The 24,940-nt window shown below is 41.3% G+C and overlaps 1 protein-coding gene across 3 annotated transcripts in view; it reads right to left on the bottom strand.

Moving 5' to 3' along the window:
* LOC126356011 (cyclin-G-associated kinase) overlaps nt 1-24,940 on the bottom strand; it is a 250,440-nt gene that overhangs the window by 91,851 nt on the left and 133,649 nt on the right. For all 3 annotated transcript variants that reach the window (XM_050006662.1, XM_050006670.1, XM_050006677.1), the window contains 2 exons: nt 10,042-10,235; nt 9,533-9,651 (listed from right to left, as the gene is read on the bottom strand). In XM_050006662.1, coding sequence (XP_049862619.1) covers nt 9,533-9,651; nt 10,042-10,235 — 313 coding nt within the window. The remainder of the gene's footprint in view (nt 1-9,532; nt 9,652-10,041; nt 10,236-24,940) is intronic.

A 24,940-nucleotide genomic window follows, 5' to 3' on the forward strand; every position in this document is an offset into this window, starting at 1 on the left:
GTTGGTAGGGCATGTTCTGAGGCATCAAGGGATCACAAATTTAACATTGGAGAACAGCATGGAGGGTAAAAATTGTAGAGGGAGACCAAGAGATGAACACACTAAGCAGATTCAGAAGGATGTAGGTTGCAGTAAGTACTGGGAGATGAAGAAGCTTGCACAGGATAGAGTAGCACGGAGAGCTGCATCAAACGAGTCTCAGGACTGAAGACAACAAACACAACAACAACAACAACAACAACAACAATAAATTATATGGCTGTTGGTAAATTATTGCAATCAAGTAGTTCACAATGGTCTGGTGCTGTAGTTGGGCGGCCTTAAGGGATTCCAATGAGTTGTTCCATTCACCGTTTGATGGGCATGACATGTATTTCACAGGGGCAGGGACTTTAGTTCATCATAGTTCAGCATGAAATATTTATAAATTATGTAGACAAACCTTCCCTGTAAATCAGTCTATCTATTAGTTATTTATCAAAATCCCTAAAGTAGTTCCTGAGATTAGTCCAAACATACAGACAGAAACTATGGTGGGGGACTTCAATTTATTTATGTGTAGAAGATAGACAAAAGCTGTGAAATGAACACATGTTAGTTGGTAAATGTCATGTATAGTTTCACATGTTCCTTTGCATTTGATACTGGATTCTTATAATTAAACTGATGGTGTTCCTAGTGTTGCAGTGCGTGCAGTCTACACCACAGGATGCTGAAGCACTGCAGGTATGTTCACTAATTGGTTTGCTCATGTAGTATGGTAGAAAAAAAATTATAATAGTTTTACTTACTGCCACCAGGTGAAAATATGGCTCGGTAAGCACTCAGTATGTAGTGTGATTGAGGAAAGGGGAGGTACAATGAAACACATGATAATGATGGTTCCGACACGTTTGTTACAATATGGTATTAAGTTACAACATGTGTTCCATATGGTTTCTCGACTTGGTGACATGGCACGGTTGACAGTTGCTTGCCAAATACTCAATGTAATCAGACAAAAATGTTGTCGTGTATTATCCAACAGATCAGAAAGGGTCCAAATACATCCTTGATGGACACGAGCTTTCAGATATTGCCACAACTAGAAGTCACATGGATTTACATTGGGTGATCTGGAAGTTTTGAAATTGCCAAAAGATGAATATTCATTACTGAAGGTTTCTTGAAGCAAATCTTTCACCTGGCAAGCCACGGGTGGTCTCTCCCAGCTTGCATGAAAAGAGGGGTGTGGGCACAGTTGCTTTCTTGCAAAGTTGGATTCTCACATGCACAAGGAGGTTCCTGTAGCATGCAGATATCACTGTACATCTAACAGGCCTGTGAGATGTCTTCTCTTCGATTAAAAATGAACCGAGAATGAGTGAGCTTGTGAAACCACACCACACAGTCACACAGAGTGCAGTGGATGTTCCTGCACAAAATGTGGTGGACCAAAAACCCATATGCGAAATATCTGCACAATTATGGCACCATGCAGAGTAAAATGCACCTTGTCTGTCTAAAGAATATACTGTAGCCACATGTCAACCATTTCCATACATGCCAAAAAACTAAGGACAAAGCCACAGTGTTGTAGCCTATCTTGAGGCTTCATCTGGTGTACTTTCTCAATCTTGTAGGGATATTTGTGTAAAATGTGCAGCAAAATACTTTGCACCTTTGACCAGGGAAGAGCCAATTTCCATAAAGCACTTTGAGCACTGGCTGCAGAATTTGAGGCTTGTCTACGCTGTCTGCTATAGCCGCAATAACTTCTTCAACAACTGCCATGGGAATGGGCCACCTCCCTGTCCCTGCTGCACCATCTGCTTCACCTGTTCCTTCAAATATCTTAATCACATTCTTTAATCCCTTTATTGACATGAGGCCTCTTCGTAATTGTTTCTGTCAACAATATTCTTGCAAGGCAGCACTACTATTGCTGCTGTTATGACAAAACAACTTTACCGGCACTTCATGATCTCCAGAATGAAATTTTCACTCTGCAGCGGAGTGTGCGCTGATATGAAACTTCCTGGCAGATTAAAACTGTGTGCCCGACCGAGACTCGAACTCGGGACCTTTGCCTTTCGCGGGCGAGTGCTCTACCATCTGAGCTACTGAAGCACGACTCACGTCCGGTACTCACAGCTTTACTTCTGCCAGCATCCGTCTCCTACCTTCCAAACTTTACAGAAGCTCTTCTGGCAAACATGCAGAACTAGCACTCCTGAAAGAAAGGATACTGTGGAGACATGGCTTAGCCACAGCCTGGGGGATGTTTCCAGAATGAAATTTTCACTCTGCAGCGGAGTGTGCGCTGATATGAAACTTCCTGGCAGATTAAAACTGTGTGCCCGACCGAGACTCGAACTCGGGACCTTTGCCTTTCGCGGGCAAGTGCTCTACCAACTGAGCTACCGAAGCACGACTCACGTCCGGTACTCACAGCTTTACTTCTGCCAGTATCCGTTCGAGTCTCGGTCGGGCACACAGTTTTAATCTGCCAGGAAGTTTCATATCAGCGCACACTCCGCTGCAGAGTGAAAATTTCATTCTGGAAACATCCCCCAGGCTGTGGCTAAGCCATGTCTCCACAGTATCCTTTCTTTCAGGAGTGCTAGTTCTGCATGTTTGCCAGAAGAGCTTCTGTAAAGTTTGGAAGGTAGGAGACGGATACTGGCAGAAGTAAAGCTGTGAGTACCGGACGTGAGTCGTGCTTCGGTAGCTCAGTTGGTAGAGCACTTGCCCGCGAAAGGCAAAGGTCCCGAGTTCGAGTCTCGGTCGGGCACACAGTTTTAATCTGCCAGGAAGTTTCACATCAACGCACACTCCGCTGCAGAGTGAAAATTTCATTCTGGAAACATCCCCCAGGCTGTGGTTAAGCCATGTCTCCACAGTATCCTTTCTTTCAGGAGTGCTAGTTCTGCATGTTTGCCAGAAGAGCTTCTGTAAAGTTTGGAAGGTAGGAGACGGATACTGGCAGAAGTAAAGCTGTGAGTACCGGACGTGAGTCGTGCTTCGGTAGCTCAGTTGGTAGAGCACTTGCCCGCGAAAGGCGAAGGTCCCGAGTTCGAGTCTCGGTCGGGCACACAGTTTTAATCTGCCAGGAAGTTTCATATCAGCGCACACTCCGCTGCAGAGTGAAAATTTCATTCTGGAAACATCCCCCAGGCTGTGGCTAAGCCATGTCTCCACAGTATCCTTTCTTTCAGGAGTGCTAGTTCTGCATGTTTGCCAGAAGAGCTTCTGTAAAGTTTGGAAAGTAGGAGACGGATACTGGCAGAAGTAAAGCTGTGAGTACCGGACGTGAGTCGTGCTTCGGTAGCTCAGTTGGTAGAGCACTTGCTCGCGAAAGGCAAAGGTCCCGAGTTCGAGTCTCGGTCGGGCACACAGTTTTAATCTGCCAGGAAGTTTCACTTCATGATCTTTCTTCTCAGTAGCCTTTCTGTTTTGTGTCGAAAACTTCAATCTTCGTAACCCACAGCAACAGCTGCTTCTCCAGAAAACCAAAACCTGTCGCCAAGTGACAAACAGTATACTGACATCAAAACAGAAAACATTTCGCACTGTGACTGCTTACAGCACCATGTCTTCAACTGTCCGCCCCTGGTAGCTGAGTGGTCAATGCAACAGAATCCAAAGGGCCCGGGTTCAATTCACTGCTGGAACAGATGTTTTCTCCGCTCAGGGACTGGGTGTTGTGTTGTCCTAATCATCATCATTTCATCCCCATCGATGCACAAGTCGCCGAAGTGGCATCAAATCGAAAGACTTGCACCAGGCAAACCGTCTACCTGATGGGAGGCCCTCGTCACATGACATATACAGGGTGTTACAAAAAGGTACGGCTAAACTTTCGGAAACATTCCTCACACACAAATAAAGAAAACATGTTATGTGGACATGTGTTCGGAAACGCTTAATTTCCATGTTAGAGCTCATTTTAGCTTCGTCAGTATGTACTGTACTTCCTCGATTCACCGCCAGTTGGCCCAATTGAAGGAAGGTAATGTTGACTTCGGTGCTTGTGTTGACATGTGACTCATTGCTCTACAGTACTAGCATCAAGCACATCAGTACGTAGCATCAACAGGTTAGTGTTCACCACGAACGTGGTTTTGCAGTCAGTGCAGTGTTAACAAATGCGGAGTTGGCAAATGCCCATTTGATGTATCGATTAGCGCGGGGCAATAGCCGTGGCGCAGTACATTTGTATCAAGACAGATTTCCAGAACGAATATAGAGACTTTTCATGCTCATATTGTGGATGGCTGTGATACAATACACCATTCACCAGGGCTGCATCAGCGCATCCATGTGACGGAGGGTGGATGTATGTATCCTCACTAACGGAGGACATTTTGAACATTTCCTGCAACAAAGTGTTTGAAGTCACGCTGGTATGTTTTGTTGCTGTGTGTTTCCATTCCATGAACAATGTGATTTGAAGAGAAGTAATAAAATGAGCTCTAACATGGAAAGTAAGCATTTCCGGACACATGTCCGCATAACATATTTTCTTTCTTTGTGTGTGAGGAATATTGGCGGCAAAAAAGGGAACTATAATTTTTTTCAGCACGCTCCATGAGCATACTGATTAACGAACATACCTATGATGTTCCAGCATCCTGCTATCTAAATAGTCCACACTGCAGCACTCAGAACATCATCAGTTTAATTATAACCACTAGGTATTGTAGGATTTACCAGGGGTGGGGCTAGAGTAGGTTGTAGTGGGTGGGTGCATGGGGCAGGTTTTACCCAGGAATGAGTGCAGGGTTAGGAACCTTTGGGCAGAGATAATGCTCCTGGTTATACCATGATCTATAGTATGCAGAAGGTATTAATGAAGTATGTGACTCTAAGCTTTCTGTTCTTCAGCTGCAGTAGGTTTTGACTTATGTTAGTCGCACTAGTCTCCTACGGCAGAGCCACATTAACAATCATGAACGCTAGAACTGTGTAACCAGAGCACATCATACAGTTCTAAAGTAGTAGCTGAGAGAGTATTCTTGAAATACTGTATAGACACAGTTTTCGCTGCATGACCTACAGAACCTATACTTCACATCTAATGATGTCTGTTACAAACAGGAAAGACAACTGACAACTGTATTATATATATTTATCCATTGTGGCAATGTGTTTCATACTGGGCAGATGCTTATGACATGTCACACACATTGAAACAGCAAAATAGAACAACACAACTGATATGGGATTATTTGCTTATTTCACACATGTTCTGGTTTAACACTGTCCATGTGTTTGGTGAGGGAGGCCTTAATACATTTTTTGTGCATGTACATACCTGTATTATTACGTCTTTGTAGGTGGAATTTTAGCTGGGCATGTTTATGGAAATGAAATCTTTGACAGTTATAAATGTGACAATTTGATCCAACAAACAACTAAGTTTGACAGGGCTCATATCATGGGTTAATACTTTAAACAAGTAAATAACACACCACACACCACACACACACACACACACACGGAAGTCGTAGCAACATTATTAACAGTTTTTTAAAATTATGTTACGTACTGTGATGTTGCATTATATGGACATTGTGCTGCACCAAATAAGTCACTAAGTATAAATGGCTGAGTACAGAATTCATTTGGGATGTCATATGGCCTGGTAATTTTATTATCAAGGCGAAGTTAACCAAGGAAAATGTATAAAATATTCAGTGAATTTTGGGGCTGATTTTATTTAAATCATAGTACTGATTAGAAGGCAATTAGTAGATTCTAAATATAGATGAAACAGTGTGCTCTATACTTCATAGGGCGAAAGTAGAGCCGAGAGAGCTCCCAGCACTGTTGTCAGTTCTCAATTGCGAGATACAAAAGGCTGCTGTCAATGTCACTTGCCCACAACTCTGGAAACAATGAGTCACTTCCACAGAAACACAAACAAATTTGCATTATGAGATTGGTCATAGTAGGCTATGAATCAGCAACCCCATGCCCCACTTCCAGTGTAAGGTATCTTCTTTTACCGTATGGACTAAAGTTAGCATAATTAATAAGGGACAAACACACGTTACAGAAGCAACAGCACAGATAGTTTAGCAAGCAACAGAATCTACACCTGAAATGATTTATCTACTGAAACTTACTGGCTGTACTGGACTGAATTTTTTTATTAGTTGAGCTAAATGTGGACATAAACTGTGAATGGATCAGAGAGACAATAAGAAGCACATGGTCATTGACACCCGAGACACAAATTTTAATAACAGAATATGTTTAAAAGATGCCTGAAAAATTAATGTTTAACACATGTAAACTAATGAAAAGTCCAAACTCTATCTTACCAGGCACAATCCAAGTGACAGAGAAACATACCTATGACTGATTGAGCAACTTAAAGTTTTAATCTCAGAAACATTTACATTAAGCACTTTCAAATGAGCAAATATAATCTGTAACCACCAGAAGTAGACATTAATCATCATACACTAAATTATGCACAGTGTGTCAAGTTCCATGGGAGAGAGCTGGACAATAAGCTGAAATGAAGTTGACACAAACTAATCGCGGAGTTCAGTTCAGTATATTGGTCTCCCACATTTATGGGAGAATGGACTACGGGAATTTGCTGATAAGAGTAAAACTACTTTCCTGCTTTCCTTAGGTATTTGCATTTGTACCTATAATTTTCTAAAGTTTTACATTTCTAAATTAGTTTTCACTCTCAGATGAAGGGCGAAAGCTATTCTTATAGAAGACTCTAACCAAATCAAGTTCCCAGTTGTGGATCAGTCCTCTGTAAAACCATGATGGCTGTTGGAAAGACGAACCCTTTTCTCAAGAGTTCAACAAAGTCAATGTTTACCACTTGTTCAAGCAACATAAACAGAAGATTCAGGAGGCTGATGGGTCTACAGCTATCGATTCTTTGTGGTATTTCATCCAGTTTCAAAACTGGGACAACTGTACTTTTCGTCCACTCTCACTTCAGGTATGGCGGAAGAATAAAAGTGTATCAAATACTAACAAAGAGATAGAGGGGCTGGCCAGTACTTACCTCCGCTCAGTACAGCCGATAGATACACAAAAAACAAAAAACAACCGAAAATTTACGTTCCTAGCTTTCGGAATAAATGTTCCTTCATCAGGGAGGAGAGAGAGCGGAAAGAAGGGAAAGTGGATTCAGTTACTCACAACCCAGGTTATGAAGCAACAGGGAAAGGAAAACAGGGAGGGTAGCAAGGATGGAGGCATGGTTGTCAGAGGGAAGCCAAAGATATTCTACTGTAAGTACTGTGCCAGCTTCAAACCAAAGAGGATGCATACAGAATTAAAGAGGTATATAGTATAAAGATGTAGGATGAAAAGATGCATGAATGGCTAAAGAGGAAAGGGAAAGAGGAGAAGACTGAAGAGTAAATGGGAGTGAACTTGTTTAACGTAGGTTCAGTCCAGGGGGATGGCGGGATGAAAGAATGTGTTGAAGTGCAAGGTACCATCTCCGCAGTTCAGAGGGACTGGAGTTGGGTGGGAGAAGCCAAATGGCACATATGGTGTAGCAGGTTCCTAGGTCCCTAGAATTATGCTGGAGGGCATGCTCCACTACTGGGTATTGGACATCTCCTAGGTGGACAGTTCGTCTGTGTCCGTTCATGCGCTCAGCCAGTTTAGTTGTTGTCATACCAATGTAAAAGGCTGTGCAGTGCAGGCATGTGAGCTGATAAATGACATGTGTAGTTTCACACATGGCCCTGCCTTGAATTGTGTATGTTTTACCAGTAGCGGGGTTGGAGTAGCTGGTTGTGGGGGGATGCATGGGGCAGGTTTTGCAGTGGGGTCGGTTACAGGAGTAGGAACCGCTGGGTAGAGAAGGTAGTCTGGGAATATTGTAGGGTTTAACAAGGATGTTACGGAGGTTAGGGGGGCGATGAAAGGCAACTCTGGGTGGTGTGGGGAGAATTTTGTCAAGGGATGATCTCATTTCAGGGGTTGACTTGAGAAAGTCATATCCCTGGCAGAGTAATTTATTGATGTATTCGAGGCCAGGATAATATTGGGTGACAAGGGGGATGCTTCTGTGTGGTCCGAGGGTAGGAACATTGTTGTTGGATGGGGAGGAATGTATTGCTCAGGAGATCTATTTGTGGACAAGGTCTGCAGGATAGTTGCGGGAGAGGAAAGCACTGGTCAGGTTATTGGTGTAATTGTTGAGGGATTTGTCTCTGGAGGAGAGACGGATCTGGATGAGAGATTTAGAACTGAATTTGGGGCTGTTGATATGTGGCATTTGACTGTGGTTATAGTTGAGATTTGGTCTGTGTGGGGTATGTGCTGGGCCTTATTAAAAATGAGTAAGCAAAAATAACAAGAATAAAAACAATGGAATAAACAAAAGAACTACTTACCACAAAGTGGAGATATACTTTGAATGCAGCTACTCATGGAGGTACAGTGGTGGGCTGTAATTATTGTATTGTGCGAGATTTGATAAATATTCTAAAGCATTAGTGGGAAACTTGTTTATGCAGGAAAAAAAATTAGTTGCAATTTTGGCCATCAGATGCAACTCTGGTGCTGTGAATGCAAGAAAGACGTACAAAAATGTTTCCATATGTAATGGATTAGGAACAGGTTGTGAGCATAAAAGGTCAAACTAGTGAGAAAGGCATAATGCTGATTATATTAGTAACCACCACTTACACAATTTGTTCAATATGAGCATTGAAGATGACAATATGCTGTACAGCACCAGATTTATAAATTGCACCTGGTGGCAAAAATAATTTCTCCAAAGTAAGTTAGTTCCATATTAACTCGTTAGCATATATGCCAAATTTAACTGCCATACAACAATTACAGTAAACACTGGACGTTTGTGAGTAGTGAACTTTAATTACAACCATCTGGTAGATATGAACATGCAATGTCAGAATATGAATTTGGCTCTTACTCATAACTAGCAGACTAACATAGCTACATTCACCCAGCATGGCGGCCCAACTGAGGCGTCAGACTACACAGCCAGGAAGACTAAGTGTGTGCTCTGCAGAATGACAGATGTTCATAAGTCAAGATACCATGTTCCATTTCCATTACTCTTCCAATATTTGTATTCCATCTGGAATTCTCCATTATCACGATAACACAAGAACAAGGTGTGATAATGGATCATCTGTAAAAGCCTGTCAAAGCTAAGACTGCACAAACTAACAAGAATATGATCAAGCATGCCTGCCACTTCCCTGCTCGTTGTCCTCCACGTCTTCTGTTACCGAGAGAGACGTTACCACAGCGCAATGACATTTTTCCTGACGCCATGGGTGCGTTTTGACATGCTATGTTTGTTCACCTATTTCCTGCAGGTGTTGTGTAACATTCATTGATGGGACGTCTTCCTAACATTAGTTTTGTGATTTCTCTTATAATTGGCATTAATGAAATTTGACAACCCTGACAAGTCTATGCGTTTTTCATATGATTGTACTCTGACTGAATAATTTGTGGCTGAAAATTATTTTTTTAAATATTTGTGAAAATAAATCAATGGTTATAGCAACACTGTTCAGACCTTTCTTTGCAGTTCTGGGCTGGCATCTCTATACTCTCTCACTTGTGGTGGAGGTGCAGGTCTCTGCGGTGGTTTTACTCTTGAGGCAGTGGCAGGTGAGCCCTGAGGTGGCTGATTAACTGGAAAAAACATGAAATATCACTTCACTCAAAAAAGCACCAACAGGAGAGGCTGTATCATTGTAGGGGTGAAAGAGAAAATGTTGTCTGCATGTTGACATTTGAACTACTTTTATTTACACGAGGAAATGCTATTATTTACTTGAAGAATTGAATCATATGTACAGAACACCACAATCAGCTATACTTTCAACTTCCCTCTTGGTGGGGGGAGTAACATTATTGCCAGTAAAACACAGTCAGAAACTGGATGTGAGATAAAAAAAGGTGAATTATGTTATTCATTATGCCTTACACATTGACCAGACAATCAACTTAATAGATTCCTACACCTATAAGAAGATGGGTCACTTTTTGGTGCTTATTGTAGTTGCTTATCTTTTTACCTACCAAATGTTTCAAAGTTTTCTTCTTTTTCAATTTTTGTAGAGAATAGAATATCTGGTGTAAAGTTCTTTGAGGAGTGGCCAACCCAAGGTGGTTGCTGACTAGGAGTTCGTTCCTCATCCATGACAAAAATGTTCACTACGGCAGTGAACCTTTCCTGATAATGTTCTGGATCACCCAAATCATCCAGTTCACTCCTAGAACAAACACCAGTATTTAGAACAGCCAGTAAGATGGGATTTTATTGAATGCTCAGAAGTAAACAACACTTTTTAGAATTGAATACCAATTTTTCCATGACGTAAGTTCCACTGATGAAACATAGGATCACTCTGAATCATAATTTGAACAATATGCCAATTTGCTATGAAGAAAGAGAGCACAGTTTTACTACTACATTGCTTTCTCTGCTATTTTTATTGTATGAGCATTATACGGAACACCCCAAACAAATTAACTTCATCTCTGGGTGAAATGGTACAAATTTGTTACAGCACAGTAGGTTGGACAAAGACGACAATGATGAATAACGCAGTTTCAGATTCAACAGTAGCATCACAGGTATAACTGACGCTATGCTTTTTTTTATTAATTCCTCCACACCTGCTATACAACTATACAGAAGATGAGATTGAATGACATTAATGTAGAAAAATTTCTGCATCACCCTCCTATTATCTATGTAACTAAAACACTTTCTCGGATCCCGGTAACAGTTGTAGGTTGCCTACCTAATGGTTTCCAGAAGCAACGAACATTTGGTTTTCAATGTTTCATGTTATTATCATTCAAATTAAATAATTTAAAATGCTGTCATAATCTACTCATTTAGAAATAGAATTGTTCATTGAAAGTTTAACACAACAAGGTAAGTATTAAGTTAGAAGCAGTGTGGTGTGTCTTGAGGCAGTGTAACAAGTGATGCACAAATATCCAGACTTTATTCATCCAGTATCTGAGAATGAGAGCATTTAGTGTCTTCCAGTGAACTTCACAAGTAATTTGTGAAATTTTTTATCACTAACATCCACCGGAAAAAGAAAGGAAAGAAGTTTATCAATAACTACATTTTCATTGTTAATGCAGAAGAACTTCTGTGTCAATCATCACATATTTTTTATTATTTTTTACTACTAGCTTTATTTGCAACAAACTTAGCACAGAGTATCTACATATATTACTGAATGTACCTGCAAAATTGTAACATCGTGCGACAGATAGTTCCAGAGATATAATGTCATAAAAAATTATATGCAAAAAAAACTAACTTTAGCTTAAAATGGAACACAAATTAACCATATTATATTAATTCAGTGTTTTATATCAAGAGAACTTTGGGATTTTAAGCATAATTTCGAACTTCTGTTCACTAACTTGCTTAAAAAAAAACAGTTCACATGTTAATTCATTTTCACAGTAATTAGGCATTGCAAACAGTTTTATATGTTAGGTTTGATTCTTAAAAAAAAAAAATCAAGGAATTACTCATATTATACTCCACAAAATATCAACAAAAATAAGATTATGGATATATATATATATATTAAAAACAAAGATTCCAAGACTTACCAAGCGGGAAAGCGCCGTTAGACAGGCACAATAAAAAAACACACAAACACACACACAAAATTTCTATCTTTCACAACCAACGGTTGCTTCTTCAGGAAAGAGGGAAGGAGAGGGAAAGACGAAAGGATGTGGGTTTTAAGGGGGAGGGTAAGGAGTCATTCCAATCCCGGGAGCGGAAAGACTTACCTTAGGGGGAAAAAAGGTGTACACTCGCACACATACACATATCCATCCGCACATACACAGACACAAGCAGACATTTGTAAAGGCCTTTACAAATGTCTGCTTGTGTCCGTGTATGTGCGGATGGATGTGTGTGTGTGTGTGTGTGTGTGCGCGTGTGTGTGTGCGCGTGTGTGTGTGCGCGTGTGTGCGCGTGCGCGTGTGTGCGCGTGCGCGCGCGTGCGCGTGTGCGCGCGTGCGCGTGTGCGTGCGTGTCTGCGCGTGCGTGTCTGCGCGTGCGTGTCTGCGCGTGCGTGTCTGCGCGTGCGTGTCTGCGCGTGCGTGTCTGCGCGTGCGTGTCTGCGCGTGCGTGTCTGCGCGTGCGTGTCTGCGCGCGAGCGAGAGTGTACACCTGTCCCTTTTCCCCCCTAAGGTAAGTCTTTCTGCTCCCGGGATTGGAATGACTCCTTACCCTCCCCCTTAAAACCCACATCCTTTCGTCTTTCCCTCTCCTTCCCTCTTTCCTGAAGAAGCAACCTTCGGTTGTGAAAGCTAGAAATTTTGTGTGTGTGTGTTTTATTTATTGTGCCTGTCTACCGGCGCTTTCCCACTTGGTAAGTCTTGGAATCTTTGTTTTAAATATATTTTTCCCATTTGGAAGTTTCTTTCATTTTATTTTATTAGATTATGGATATTGTTACATTTAACTTAAAAATCAAAAAGATGGGATTCAAACAGCAACTGGTAGAAAGGTATCTCTGAATTCTCAAAACTGTTACAGTAAATGATGTTAACTACATCTCTCTCTCTCTCTCTCACACACACACACACACACACACACACACACACACACACACACACAAAGGCCCAACCCCTTCCTCCATACTTTTGAGCCCCTGCTAAGACTTGGGAAGTATTCTAAATTTATTTGTTATTCATTAACCATTCTCAAATTGATTCCTGTGTACCTGCATCACTCGAGGGAGTCCTAGTGACTTAGTTACACTGATGTTAATACAACTGTGTGATAATTTTACTAGCATTTAAAGCCTTCCAGGTTTCTACAATATTGTGAAATCGTCACATTCAACACAGATTATTTGCATGGAGCACATGAGCAGAATTTTCAGCCCTGTAATTTTAATGTGAAGAGGAAATGAGTATGAAACATGACACTCTTGATACCCAAACACTATCCAAACATCCTTCTTTAAGCCTCTATTGCACAATGTTGCCATTCAGCAACAATCTGTAAATTTATGAATAATTTTTAGAAAATCACTCGTACATCCAAGGTACTGCCCTGTGGCAATGCATGCAGTCTGACTGCATGGAGCTAGATTGTGTTTAGCATTATTAAGTTGACGGAAAAGTCTAAAACTGATAATCTTTGTTGAATGTCTGTTGTACATAGAAGCATACAGAAGCAGTTGAAAGAGTGAATTATTCATGACACTTAGATCGGATCTAAAGAAAACAGATACATAAAATATTTAAAACGACACTTAATAGCAGAACTGATAATGTTTTATATTTTTTCGGGTTATCGTGGTGAGGCATTATCTGGTTGAACAATCATGTTTCTGCCAGTTACTCATGTTTTTCTTGCATGCTATTTCAACTGCATGACTCACAGTGTGGAATGAGTCCAGTATTTATGCCTATGTTGTTCTAGGCAATCTGTCTGCAGTCCGTGCCCCATCAGGTGATCTGCCTGTGCTATGCGCTGACCAGTAGCAACAACTGTAGAGTTTCCTTCAAGTTGCACCTGTTCCGAATGCTGTGCTCATACTTTGTGGTTATCATCCATTGCCAGTCTTGGTGTATGAAGTTCTGAATGACATCCAAGTCATGCTAGACATTTTTCTTCCAATTGTCGTCATTTAAGCCCTCCTGTGATTTAGGACATTCTGTTATTGCGGCGTGCCCTCTTAGGCATTTCTTGCCCACCGGGAGTGGCCACAGTGTTATTTTCAGGCTGCTGGTGTTCACATTGCCTCCAAAGACTTGGTAGAAAATCCTTAGGTATAGGGTCTGTTATCTGAGGTACCATTTCATGTGCATCCTTTGTTACATGTACTGGGCTGTTTTCTCTAACTCCAGATTCAGAAGACTGAGTGCCCAGTTCCAGACAGAACTTTGCTGGAAACTGCTGTCATGGCTAAAGAGATTCTCTGTGACCTTAAACTCAACAGGTTCTTTGATGATGCTGTCCCAGTACTTCAATGTTCGAGTTAGGATCTTGGCATCACTATACACACATCAAAAAATGTTTTTCATCACCTTGGTACCAAGTGTTCTGGAACCTGTACAGAAAATTGGAATAGAGATCAACATAAACATAATTTCTGCTCTTTTTATTGCTCATGAAAACCACACACTGCATGTTGTACCACCACGTGAGACCTTTAGAGGTCTTAGTCCAGATTGCTGTACACACCAGTACCTCTAATACCAAGCAGCTCATCATCTTGCATTGATGCATGCCTGTATTCATCGTGGCACACAATCCACAAGTTCATCAAGGTACTATTGGTCCAGATTGTCCCACTCCTCAATGGCATAGATCCCTCAGAGTGGTTGAAGGGTCACTTCCTCCATAAACAGCCCTTTTTAATCTATTCCAGGCATATATGATAGGGTTCATGTCTGGAGAAGATGTTGGCCGCTCTAGTCAAGCGATGTCATTATCCCAAAGGAAGTCATTCACAGGATGTACGTGATGGGGAGACAAATTCTCGTGCATCAAGACGAATGCATCGCCAGCATGCTGCCAATATGGTTGCACTATCAGTTGGAGGATGGCTTTCACGTATCGTACAGCCGTTATGGTGCCTTCCATGGCTACCAGCGGAGTACGTTGGCCCCACGTAATGCCACCTCTTAACAGCAGGGAACAACCTTTTTGCTGCACTTGCAGGACACTGTGTCTAAGGCGTTCAGCCTGACTAGGTTGCCTCCAAACACATCACCAATGATGTCTGGTCGAAGGCATATGTGACACTCATCGGTGAAGAGAATGTGATGCCAGTCCTGAGTGGTCCAATCGGCAGGCGCATCTGTACCAAGCTTCATTGTGTTGTGGTTGCAAAGATGGACCTCGCCATGGATGTTGGGAGTGAAGCTGCGCATCATGCAGGCTGCTGCGAACAGTTTGAGTCATAACACGACGTCCTGTGGCTGCACAAAAAGCATTGTTCAACATTGTGGCGTTGCTGTCAGGGTTTGTCCGAGCCATAATCCATAGGTAGCGGTCATCCACTGCAATAGTAAGCCTTCAGTGGCCTGAGCGAGGCATGTCATTGACAGTTCCTGTCTCTCTGTATCTCCTCCACATCCGAACAACATCTCTTTGGTTCATTCTGAGACGCCTGGACACTTCCCTTGTTAAGAGCCCTTCCTGGCACTAAGTAACAATGCGGATGCGATCAAACTGTGGTATTGACCGTCTAGGCATGGCTGAACTACAGACAACGCAAGCCATGTACCGCCTTCCTGGTGGAATGACTGGAACTGATCGGCTGTCAGACCCCCTCTGTCAAACAGGCGCTGCCCATGCATGGTTGTTTACATCTTTGGGTGGGTTTAGTGACATCTCTGAACAGTCAAAGGGACTGTGTCTGTGATACAATATCCACAGCCAATGTTTATCTTCAGGAGTTCTGGGAAGCGGGGTGATGCAAAATTTATTTTGATTTGTGCAGTTCATAGAATGACTGAGTACTAAACAATGCTCAACAATCACTGACTTGGAAGACTTTCTCAGTCTGGAGTGCCTTTGGTGTTCTTCACACCTGATGTCTAATGTCCTAATCATCTCCTAATGTAAGCCATACCACATTCAAATATGATGTGATAAATGTCCGGTTTCTCCAGACCCAGGTCATTCTCCACACTCCCTATCAGAGCTTTAATCTTCATGGGTGGCTGTAACACACTCTTAAAGTTATTTTTGAGGAGAATTCTGCTGATTTTGGCAGATATCTGCCTGACATATGGTAAATATGCAACCTCCTCCATTTCTTCTTGTTCGTCTTCAGGAACCTCCGCTGGGAAACAGTGTGCAGTGCCTTTCGAACATCTCGAGAAGAGTATCCATTTTTGTAGAACCCAGATTGTAGGTGTTCTATATAAATTGGCAAATTATCAGGATATGACAGAATTTGTGCCCAGTGAACCAGAGTTCCAAATACACCCATTTTCTGTGCTGGATGGTGACAAATGCTGGCTTGCAGGTACAAGTCAGTGTGAGTGGCTTTGTGGTACACACTGACACTAAAGTGACATCTGCCTTCCTCTTAACTCTTACATCTGAGAATGGGAGTGGACCATCCTTCTCCAGTTCCATGGTGAATTTAATGTTAGGGTGGCATGAGTTTACGGGTCCAAGAAAACATCAAGCTTTTCTCTCTCATGGGGCCATATAACAAAGACGTCACTCAGATACCTAAAAATGTATTTCAGCTGATCTGGGGCCGATGTAGGTGCCTCGTCTCCAAATATCTCCATAAAGAAATTGCTCACCACTGGTAAGAGGGGGCTGTCCATTATCACCACTTCTGTTTGCTCATACAATAGGCACCCAAATAGGAAGTATATTGAGGTCAATATGTGCCTGAATAAGTCTAAGAGGGCACTGTTGAACTTTTATTCAATCAGATCAAGTGAATCTTTTAGTGATATGCAGATGAACAGGGAGATGACATTGAAGCTGACCATTATGTCAGGTCCATCACTTGTCGCTGCTTGAGGTATTGTAGGAAATCCTTTGAGTTGCAAATGTGATGGGCACACTTCCCCACATATGGCATGAGCACCTACTTCAGATGTTGAGCAGTAAGGTGTGCCAGCATTTCTGACAATTGCATTTAGAGGCACCCGTTCCTTGTGTACCTTAGGCATGCCATTAAGTCTGGGTTGTACTGTGCTTTTGCCCTTAGCTGCTTAATGATCTTCTCTGGAAGGCCAGTTTTCTTTAGAATAGCCCAGTCTTCCTGTTCATCATCTCTGTGGAGTCTGTTTCTACTGGTCTGTATGGCAGCTCATCCGCGAGTTGTCGCACCTTACTGTCATAATCTGCCTTTTGTAGGACAACAGTAGCATTCCCCTTTTGTGCTGGTACCCTCACAATGCTGTCAGCTTCATGGAATTGTTTAAATGCCAACCTCTCATCAAAAGAGATGTTTGGTTTGGGTAGTGTGGTTTTAGTGAGCACACTACATGTCTCTAGTTGGACTACTTTAGTCTCACTAGTAGGAAGTTTCAGAGCCATCTGCTCCACTGCACTGACGAAGTCTGCAACAGGAATATTTTTGGGGATAACTGCAAAATTAAGACCCTTGCTCAGTACTTTCAGGGTGGTTGCATTGAATTCCTTCTTTCTCATGTTGACGGCCATATGAGCAACCTCATTCTGCTGGACGTTGTTGTTAAGACGTTCAAACTTGGCTAGTTGACAGGATCCTGATTCCTTCCTCATGCACTCTGCTAGCAACCAGGAGGTGCCATCAACTCGGTGCCAGCCTTGTCTGGGTGGAGAGCTTGCTATAAAAAAGTTTAGAGGCAGCAACTCTCTGAATGTTACATCAAAAAGTCAGTGGTGCATGTCATGCACTCTCTCCCTGACCAATGCTAACCTCGCGCAATGTTTAATTCTGTTGGCCGCTCTGGAACTGATGTGTTTTAATTCTAGCAAATACTGGGACCTCATCCAGTTCTTGGCATCACAGCAGGAAACAGACAGAACTGAACGTTCTCCCCTTCTTTTGTCGAAGCTTATCCAGTTTTCTAATATTCAAATACATTTCTTCCACGTGGTGTCATTTAATGCAAATCTTCAGGCTTTCCTCACAATGCGTGGTCATGTTGAACAATTGGGTTTCTGCTGGTTATTCACATCTTTCTTGCACAATATTTCAATTGTGTGACTTGCAGTCTTCTTCAGATGCTGTCAGATACTGATTCCAGTGTGGAAAGAGTCCAGTGTTTATTTGCCTATGTTGTGCTTAGTGCTCCATCTGCTGTCCACACCACTTCATGTGCTATGCGCCGACCAATAGCAGTGACTGTATTTTTTTTTTTTTTTCTAGCTGCCGCTGTTCCAAACGTTATGCAGATACTTTATGGTTATTATTTGTTGTCGATATTGTTGTGTGAAGTTCTGAATGATATCCAAGTTGTGCTAGACATTTTATCTTCCGACTATCATTTAAGCCCTCCTGTGATCTAGGACCTTCTGTTGCTATGGCTTGCCATATCAGGCATTCTGTCCAAGGTCCATGCCCATCAGGAGCAGGTGCAGTATTATTTTCAGGTCACTAGTGTTCAAATTGTCATTTGAGACTTGGCAGAATGTTTTCAGGTATTTAGTTTATTGCAGGGTTGCCACAAGTTCTGGAAATCAGGGAATTTCAGACATGCCAGGGAACTCAGGGAAATTTGGAAAAAAAAAACCACACTGGAAAAATCTCGTTTTTTTTCCTCAGTAGATGAAATGGTTTGTTTACTGAGATGTCATGCATCGTGACCAGCTGGGTACAGCTGAGTATGTGCACTGCTTCCCTACTACCCCATTCCTACTGCTTCATCCCTTCTTTCCACTCCCCTCAGCTTGCAGTCAGTGCTGCCACCACTATATGCCGCTAGCTAGCAGCTGCTGATGAGAGGAGGGGAGGGGAGGGAAGGTGTGGTTTGTTTGAATCTGATTCTCAGAGGTTGTTAACACAGTGGCCAGAGACAGCATCCATGTGTCCATGAGTTGTCCGAGTGATTGTGTGAATGTGTGTGTGCGCTCTCATTTTCTGACAAAGGCTAGGGCCGAAAATGTAGTTCTGAGAGAGTGATTATCTTTTCTATATGCCTGTCTGCAGCTCATCAATCATCTTTACGGTGAGTTGCTACCTATCCTCTTAAGTATTGATTCTCAGAGTATTTGCACAAATTATCTGTTGCATGGATTGATCCCTATGGTTTCAACTCATTGACATGGTGTCCGTGACACCTGGCCAAACAAGTGGATTTTTGCAGCAGGCCGAAACCACAGGCCATTTCTGTGGGTGTATCTAATGGATAGGGTCTAATGTTCTGAAGTCTGTCGTTTCCCACAAATGTGCAGGTCCTGCCAATAGAATCTAGTCTCACCGATTTGTCCACAGGCCGGGTCTGTGTGTGTGTGTGTGTGTGTGTGTGTGTGTGTGTGTGTGTGATAATGTGGCGGATTTTCGTGGTCTATCTATGGACCCAGACTGCAGTATTCCTAGCAGGCCAGATGCCACAGGGGATGGATTTCAGGAATTGTGACTGTCTTACTACAAATACATCGTATGATGCAGCATTTTATGTACATTTCATGTACTGTAGTACAGCTTGCCACTTCGAAAGTAGTTTGTATATTACGAAGTATAGACGATAAGAAGAAGGAAATTGTGGCGGTCGCTGGCCGTTTGTATGCTATGTACTCATATATTTCTTGAAAGAAAAAACACACAATACCTGTAAAATAATAGACATAAAACAGTGGGTAATAATCGACAATAACGAACACAGTAGAAGCAACATTTTATTGCCTATTGTGTTGGTTTACACAACTCTTCTCTGTGTTATAAGCTTTCAAGATGCCTACTTCTTTCTAAGGTGATTTCTGAAAACAGTGTCTTACGACTTCAAGGAAATGTGTATTTTTGCCACCAAATATGTTTCATTTTACTAAAGTAAAATAACGACAGTTGTCTTAATGAAACACACATCATTTGGCTTGATTTCTCCGTCTCAAAACAGTTCATTACAAAAGATGTTGATGTTAAGTACTTAAGATTTTTTACTTACATGGAGAAGAAATACAGAAGTACTTACATATTTTTGAGATTTCAAAATTTGTCAGAAAAAATGCTAAAACTTGTTTGGAAATCAGGGAAATATCAGGGAATTTCACTTGAGGAAACTTGTGGCAACCCTGTATTGTCTGAGGTATCATTTCATGTGCATCCTTTGTTACATGTAATGGGCTGTTTTCTCTAACTACACCTCCTGACATGTTCCACATCACTACGAAGTGTCGTATTCATGACTATGGAACAAGTACTAATCTAATCAATCTGTCCCCTCGCATCTTTTGTTGTCTCCGTTGTGTTATTCTAGGAATTATAATGACACCAACATTCCAAAACAAACATTGAGATACTGGGACAGCGTCACCAAAGAATCTATTGAGATTAAGGTCGCTGACAATCTCATTAACCATGACACCAGTTTCCAGGTGAGCTCTACCTGAAGCCTGGCACTCGTTCTGAAGATGCAATGGAAGCAACATCAAGACACAAGGGGACAAGTTTGAAGATGGAGTTAGAGAAAACAGCCCAGTATATGTAACAAAGGATGCACATGAAATTGTACATCACAACCAATACCTGAGGACATTCTATCAAGACTCGAGCGGTAATTTGAACACCGGCAGCCTGAAAATAACACTGCAACCACTCCTGGTGGGTACAGACTTCAGACAGAATGCCTGTCCACATTGGAAAAGGTTAGGTTAATGGCAGCAACATCATACTGTTGCCATATGGCATATGGCAACAAACTGAAAGTACTTATCAGTTTTTTTATCATTTGGTTCCAGAAACATAAAAACATAATCATGTTGAACAATGGTACATCATGGTTACAGAATGTCCTAGATCACAGGAGGGCTTAAATGATCACAACTGTAAGATAAAATGTCTAGCACAAACTGGACATCTTTCGGAACTTCATACAGCAAGACTGGCAATGGATAGTAACTACAAAGTACGCGCACAGCATTCAGAAAATCACTGCTACTGGTCAGTGCATACTATGGACAGAGCACCTGATGCAGTGCAGACTGCAGATGGAGTGCCTAGCACAACATAGGCATAAATATTGGACTAATTCCATACTCTGGAATTAGTCTCTTGAAGGAGACTACGAGTTACTGAGTCTAAATATTGTGCATGAAAGAGGTGAATAACTGACAGCAACTTGATTGTTCAACATGATTATGTTTTTATGTTTCTGGAAGCAAATGACAAAAAAACTGATCAGTACTTTCAGTTTGTTGCCATATGCCATATGGCAACAGTATGATGTTGCTGCCATTAACCTAACCTTTTCCAATGTGGACAGATTCAGTATAATTACCTTTATATTGTTGATGTATCTATCAGCTTCATGTTTTTATGGTGGCAGATGTTACGCACCACTTAGGAATGTTCTGGGAGAAAATAGTTATTCATAATTAGATGACACTGACAGTGAAGACATTTTTGCAATGACTAAGAGGAAAAGAGTGCTGGACCTAATACTTCCAGTATAGATGCTTCTGAGACTGATGGTGATAATGAAGAAGAACAAGAAGTAGAAGGAGAAGAAGAAGAAGAAGAAAATGACAATGATGAAAACTAGGTATTTCATTGCAATATAATTGTTACCACAGAGCAAAGGAATGTTCCAAAGCTAAATAAAAAGCCTAAAATCTCACCAATTGGAAGTAATATTGGAAAGTGATGCATGCCAAGATGGACTGGTATACTAGATACACACTCACACATAAGCTGTCCAAAAAGCTATTTTCATGTGCTTTTTGGAACGAAATATTGGACATCGTTATCTAGGAATCCAACAGCCTACCTGTTTGAAACAAATCCGTGATGAACAGAGTATACTGTTCAAATGGCTTCATTGAATGAAAGAATACAATAAAAAAATAAAAACTAAAAATAAATAAACCAAAGAGATTGGCTTTTAAAAAAATGTCTGTACTATCTGATGTGACTTTCTTAGTATACAACTTTGAACTATTTACCGGTAGTACTAGTAGTAGTAGTAGTAGTAGTAGTAGTAGTAGCAGCCGCCAAAATAAATATCTTCCTGATACATATGTCAAAAGAAATGGTGTACTAAAACTCACTATTGTAATACTAAGAGTGCAAACATAGTAGAATAGCTTTGAGTTACAACTGGATCCCAAGTACTGTCAGATCCAATTGTCTAAAGGGATGTTTATTTGACTATGTCAATAAGATGAAGAGATCTGGAAGGGTTGCAAAAGATGAAAGACAGTACCACAAAAATATATGTTATTCTGCTGTAAAGTGGAATGACAACAGATCTGTGACAATGCACAGAAATTTTGGGGTAGCAAACTCAATAACTTCCGGTGACGAAAACTGACACTGGCCGACTTCACCCCCCTCCATATCCACATCCAGTGATGCCTATAACTGAGGAAGACATTGCAGCTGGTCAGTTCTGTTGGGTTATCCAAGACCTATTCGGATGGAGTTTTATCAAAGGCTGCAAAGTAGCTATTAGTTACTGCAATCACCTCTTCATTTAAATAAAATCTTTGTCCTGACAGCCACTTCTTCAAATTGGGGAACGAACAGTAGTCTGGGGGAGCCAAGTCTGGAAAATAGGGGGAGGGGGGGGGTGTTGTGAAACAAGTTGGAATCCTAGTTCAATTAATTTTCCGACCACAACTGCTGAGGGGTGTGCTGGTGCAGTGTCGTGATGGAAAAGGACATTCGTGCGGCCCAATCACCGGCATTTTTCTTGCAGCTCGGTTCTGAAACAGTCCAATAACAATGAATAATATGCACCTGTAATAGTTTTCCCTTTTCCAGATAGTTGATGAGGATTATCTCTTGCGAATCCCAAAAGACAATCACCATAAGCTTTCCGGTCGAAGGAATGGTCTTCACTTTTTTGGTGTAGATTCTCCCTTGGTAATCCAATGTTTAGATTGTTGTTTGGTCTCAGGAGTATAGTGATGTATCCATGTTTCATCCACGGTGACAAAATGATGCTTAAAGTCCAGTGGATAATTCCTGAACAGCTGCAAACCGTCACTGCAACACCTCACATTCCGTTTTTGGTCAAGCGTGAGCAACCGCGGAACCCATCTTGCGGATAGCTTTCTCATGTCCAAATGTTTATGCAAAATATTATGTACCCATTCATTCAAGATGCCCACAGCACTGGCAGTCTCACACACATTAACTCTTCTGTCATCCATCACCATATCAAGGATTTTATCAATGATTTCTGGAGTTGTAACCGTCCAGAATGTTCAGCATCACTTGTGCCCATACGGCCACTCCAAAAATTTTGAAACCACTTGTAAACTGTTCTAATCGAAGGTGCATTGTCACCGTAATGTTTATCAAGTTTAGTCTCCAGAGGAATTTTGCTTTTCATAAAGTAATGTTTAATCACCACACGAAATTCTTTTTCATTCATTTTTTGACAATTACTCGACTTCCTTGATTCACACGAATGTCAAACACAAAGACATAGACCAATTTGGCTGAAACTTGGTGTATGTTCTTTCCAAAGACACTACTAACTAAACAAGACCTCGATATGCATTGGTGGTGCCATCTCTCTGATTTTGCATGGACTTTTCAAACGCCCCTCGTAGATGGTTCACCCCACGGTGATTGTACTCATACAATATAACCAATTCATGAGAGCTGTACATCCTGAGGAATCAATGTCAACTTCAAAGAGTCCACAGCATGTGGTCTAGTGGCTAGCATTGCTGCCTCTGAATCATGGATTCTTGGTTTTGATTCCCGGCCAGTTTGGGGATTTTCTCTGCCCGGGGACTTGGTGTTTGTGTCGTCTTCATCATCATCATCATCATCATCATCATCAGTAACAGTGGCTAGATTAGACCATGAAAAAGAAATTGGACTGTGTAAAAACTGGGACTTTGTACAGGTGCTGATGACCGCACAGTTGAGTGCCCCACAAACCAAACATCATCATCATAACCTCATACAGGACCTAGATACATTCCCAAAAAGTGTAACACAGAATATTTTTCATATACTTGATCTAATAGTAGTGAATGCTTGGTTTCTTAATAAAACAAATGCATTATTTAGTGAAATGCAGTGGAAAATCACACTCACCTCTCAGCCATGTTCAAGAAGCCCAGAAGTATAGGATTACTGGTCCAGAGGAAAATTGAGACAAGAAAGCAAAAAGGATTTACAAGTAGTTCTGCTGAGGGCTCCTATGCTGCAAAAAGGGAGAAAGGAACAGATGCTGTACTGCCTGAAAGAGACAGGCAGCTGGGCGGCACAGGACATTTGCCAATTACAGGCATGAAAAGTTGGTGCTAGGTTCCAGCATGCTATTAAACCGTCACACTGAAGTTGGTCAAATGCAGTGGGCATTTATGTTTCACTAAAGACATTTGTTCCAAAACTTTACATTTATTACACATTTACATCCACGTACAGACAATATTTGTACATTCAATACTTTGTATTATTGCCTTTGTTTTTAACATTTTTATCCTGTTTGGCATAGTTTTTATTAACTTTTCACTTGACATTTTAATATCATTGTCATGGTACCATATTTCCTCTAGTTTCTCCATGACATATTGTTTGGTGATTATTGTAAATTTCCTTATCCTCTGTTCCACAATACCCCATAAATTTTCAATTGTGTTCATATCACGGCTATTCCCTAGCCAGGCACTTTCAGTTGCTTTTCTTCCAAGTACTTGAAAACACTTTTGGCTTTGTGGCAAGGTGCCCCATTGTGCATATAAATGTCATCTTTATTAGGAAACAACTCATTTATTTGAGGGAAAGGTTCTTTTTCAAAAATTTCTTATATTGTTCTTGTCTCATTTTCCCTTCAACAATGTGTAATCTGCCAGGACCATTCACTGACATCACACTACAGACCATAATGGAAGATGGATGCTTCACACAATGCTGCACACACCCAGCTTTGAACTGTTCTCCAGGTCTGTGATGAACACACTGGCTGCTTTCTTCCATCACAGTGAATACAGATTCATCACTGAAGCATATCTGAAGCATGCGTACAAAGCTGAAAGCTAGAAAAGTTGGAAATAGTTGCGTAGGAAATCTCAACAGTCCCAAAATTCAAATGTGTCACAGGAGAAACTTCAACACCAAAACCTTTCAGCTGATGGCTTATGTATGTAGAAGTAAATTTATAGTTCATTGTTGCCATGTTTGTAAGTCTTCTCATTGTTCTAGGACTGATTTTTCTTTTATGTCCACATTTTGCTTTCCTGTTTGGCTTGTATTCACCACCTTTCTGCACTGAAAGTTAGATTCCGATGACAGTTTTCTGGGATATTCTCATTCTGTCAGAAATTTCTTGC

Source organism: Schistocerca gregaria, chromosome 1, assembly GCF_023897955.1.
Source record: "Schistocerca gregaria isolate iqSchGreg1 chromosome 1, iqSchGreg1.2, whole genome shotgun sequence".
NCBI lineage: Eukaryota > Metazoa > Arthropoda > Insecta > Orthoptera > Acrididae > Schistocerca > Schistocerca gregaria.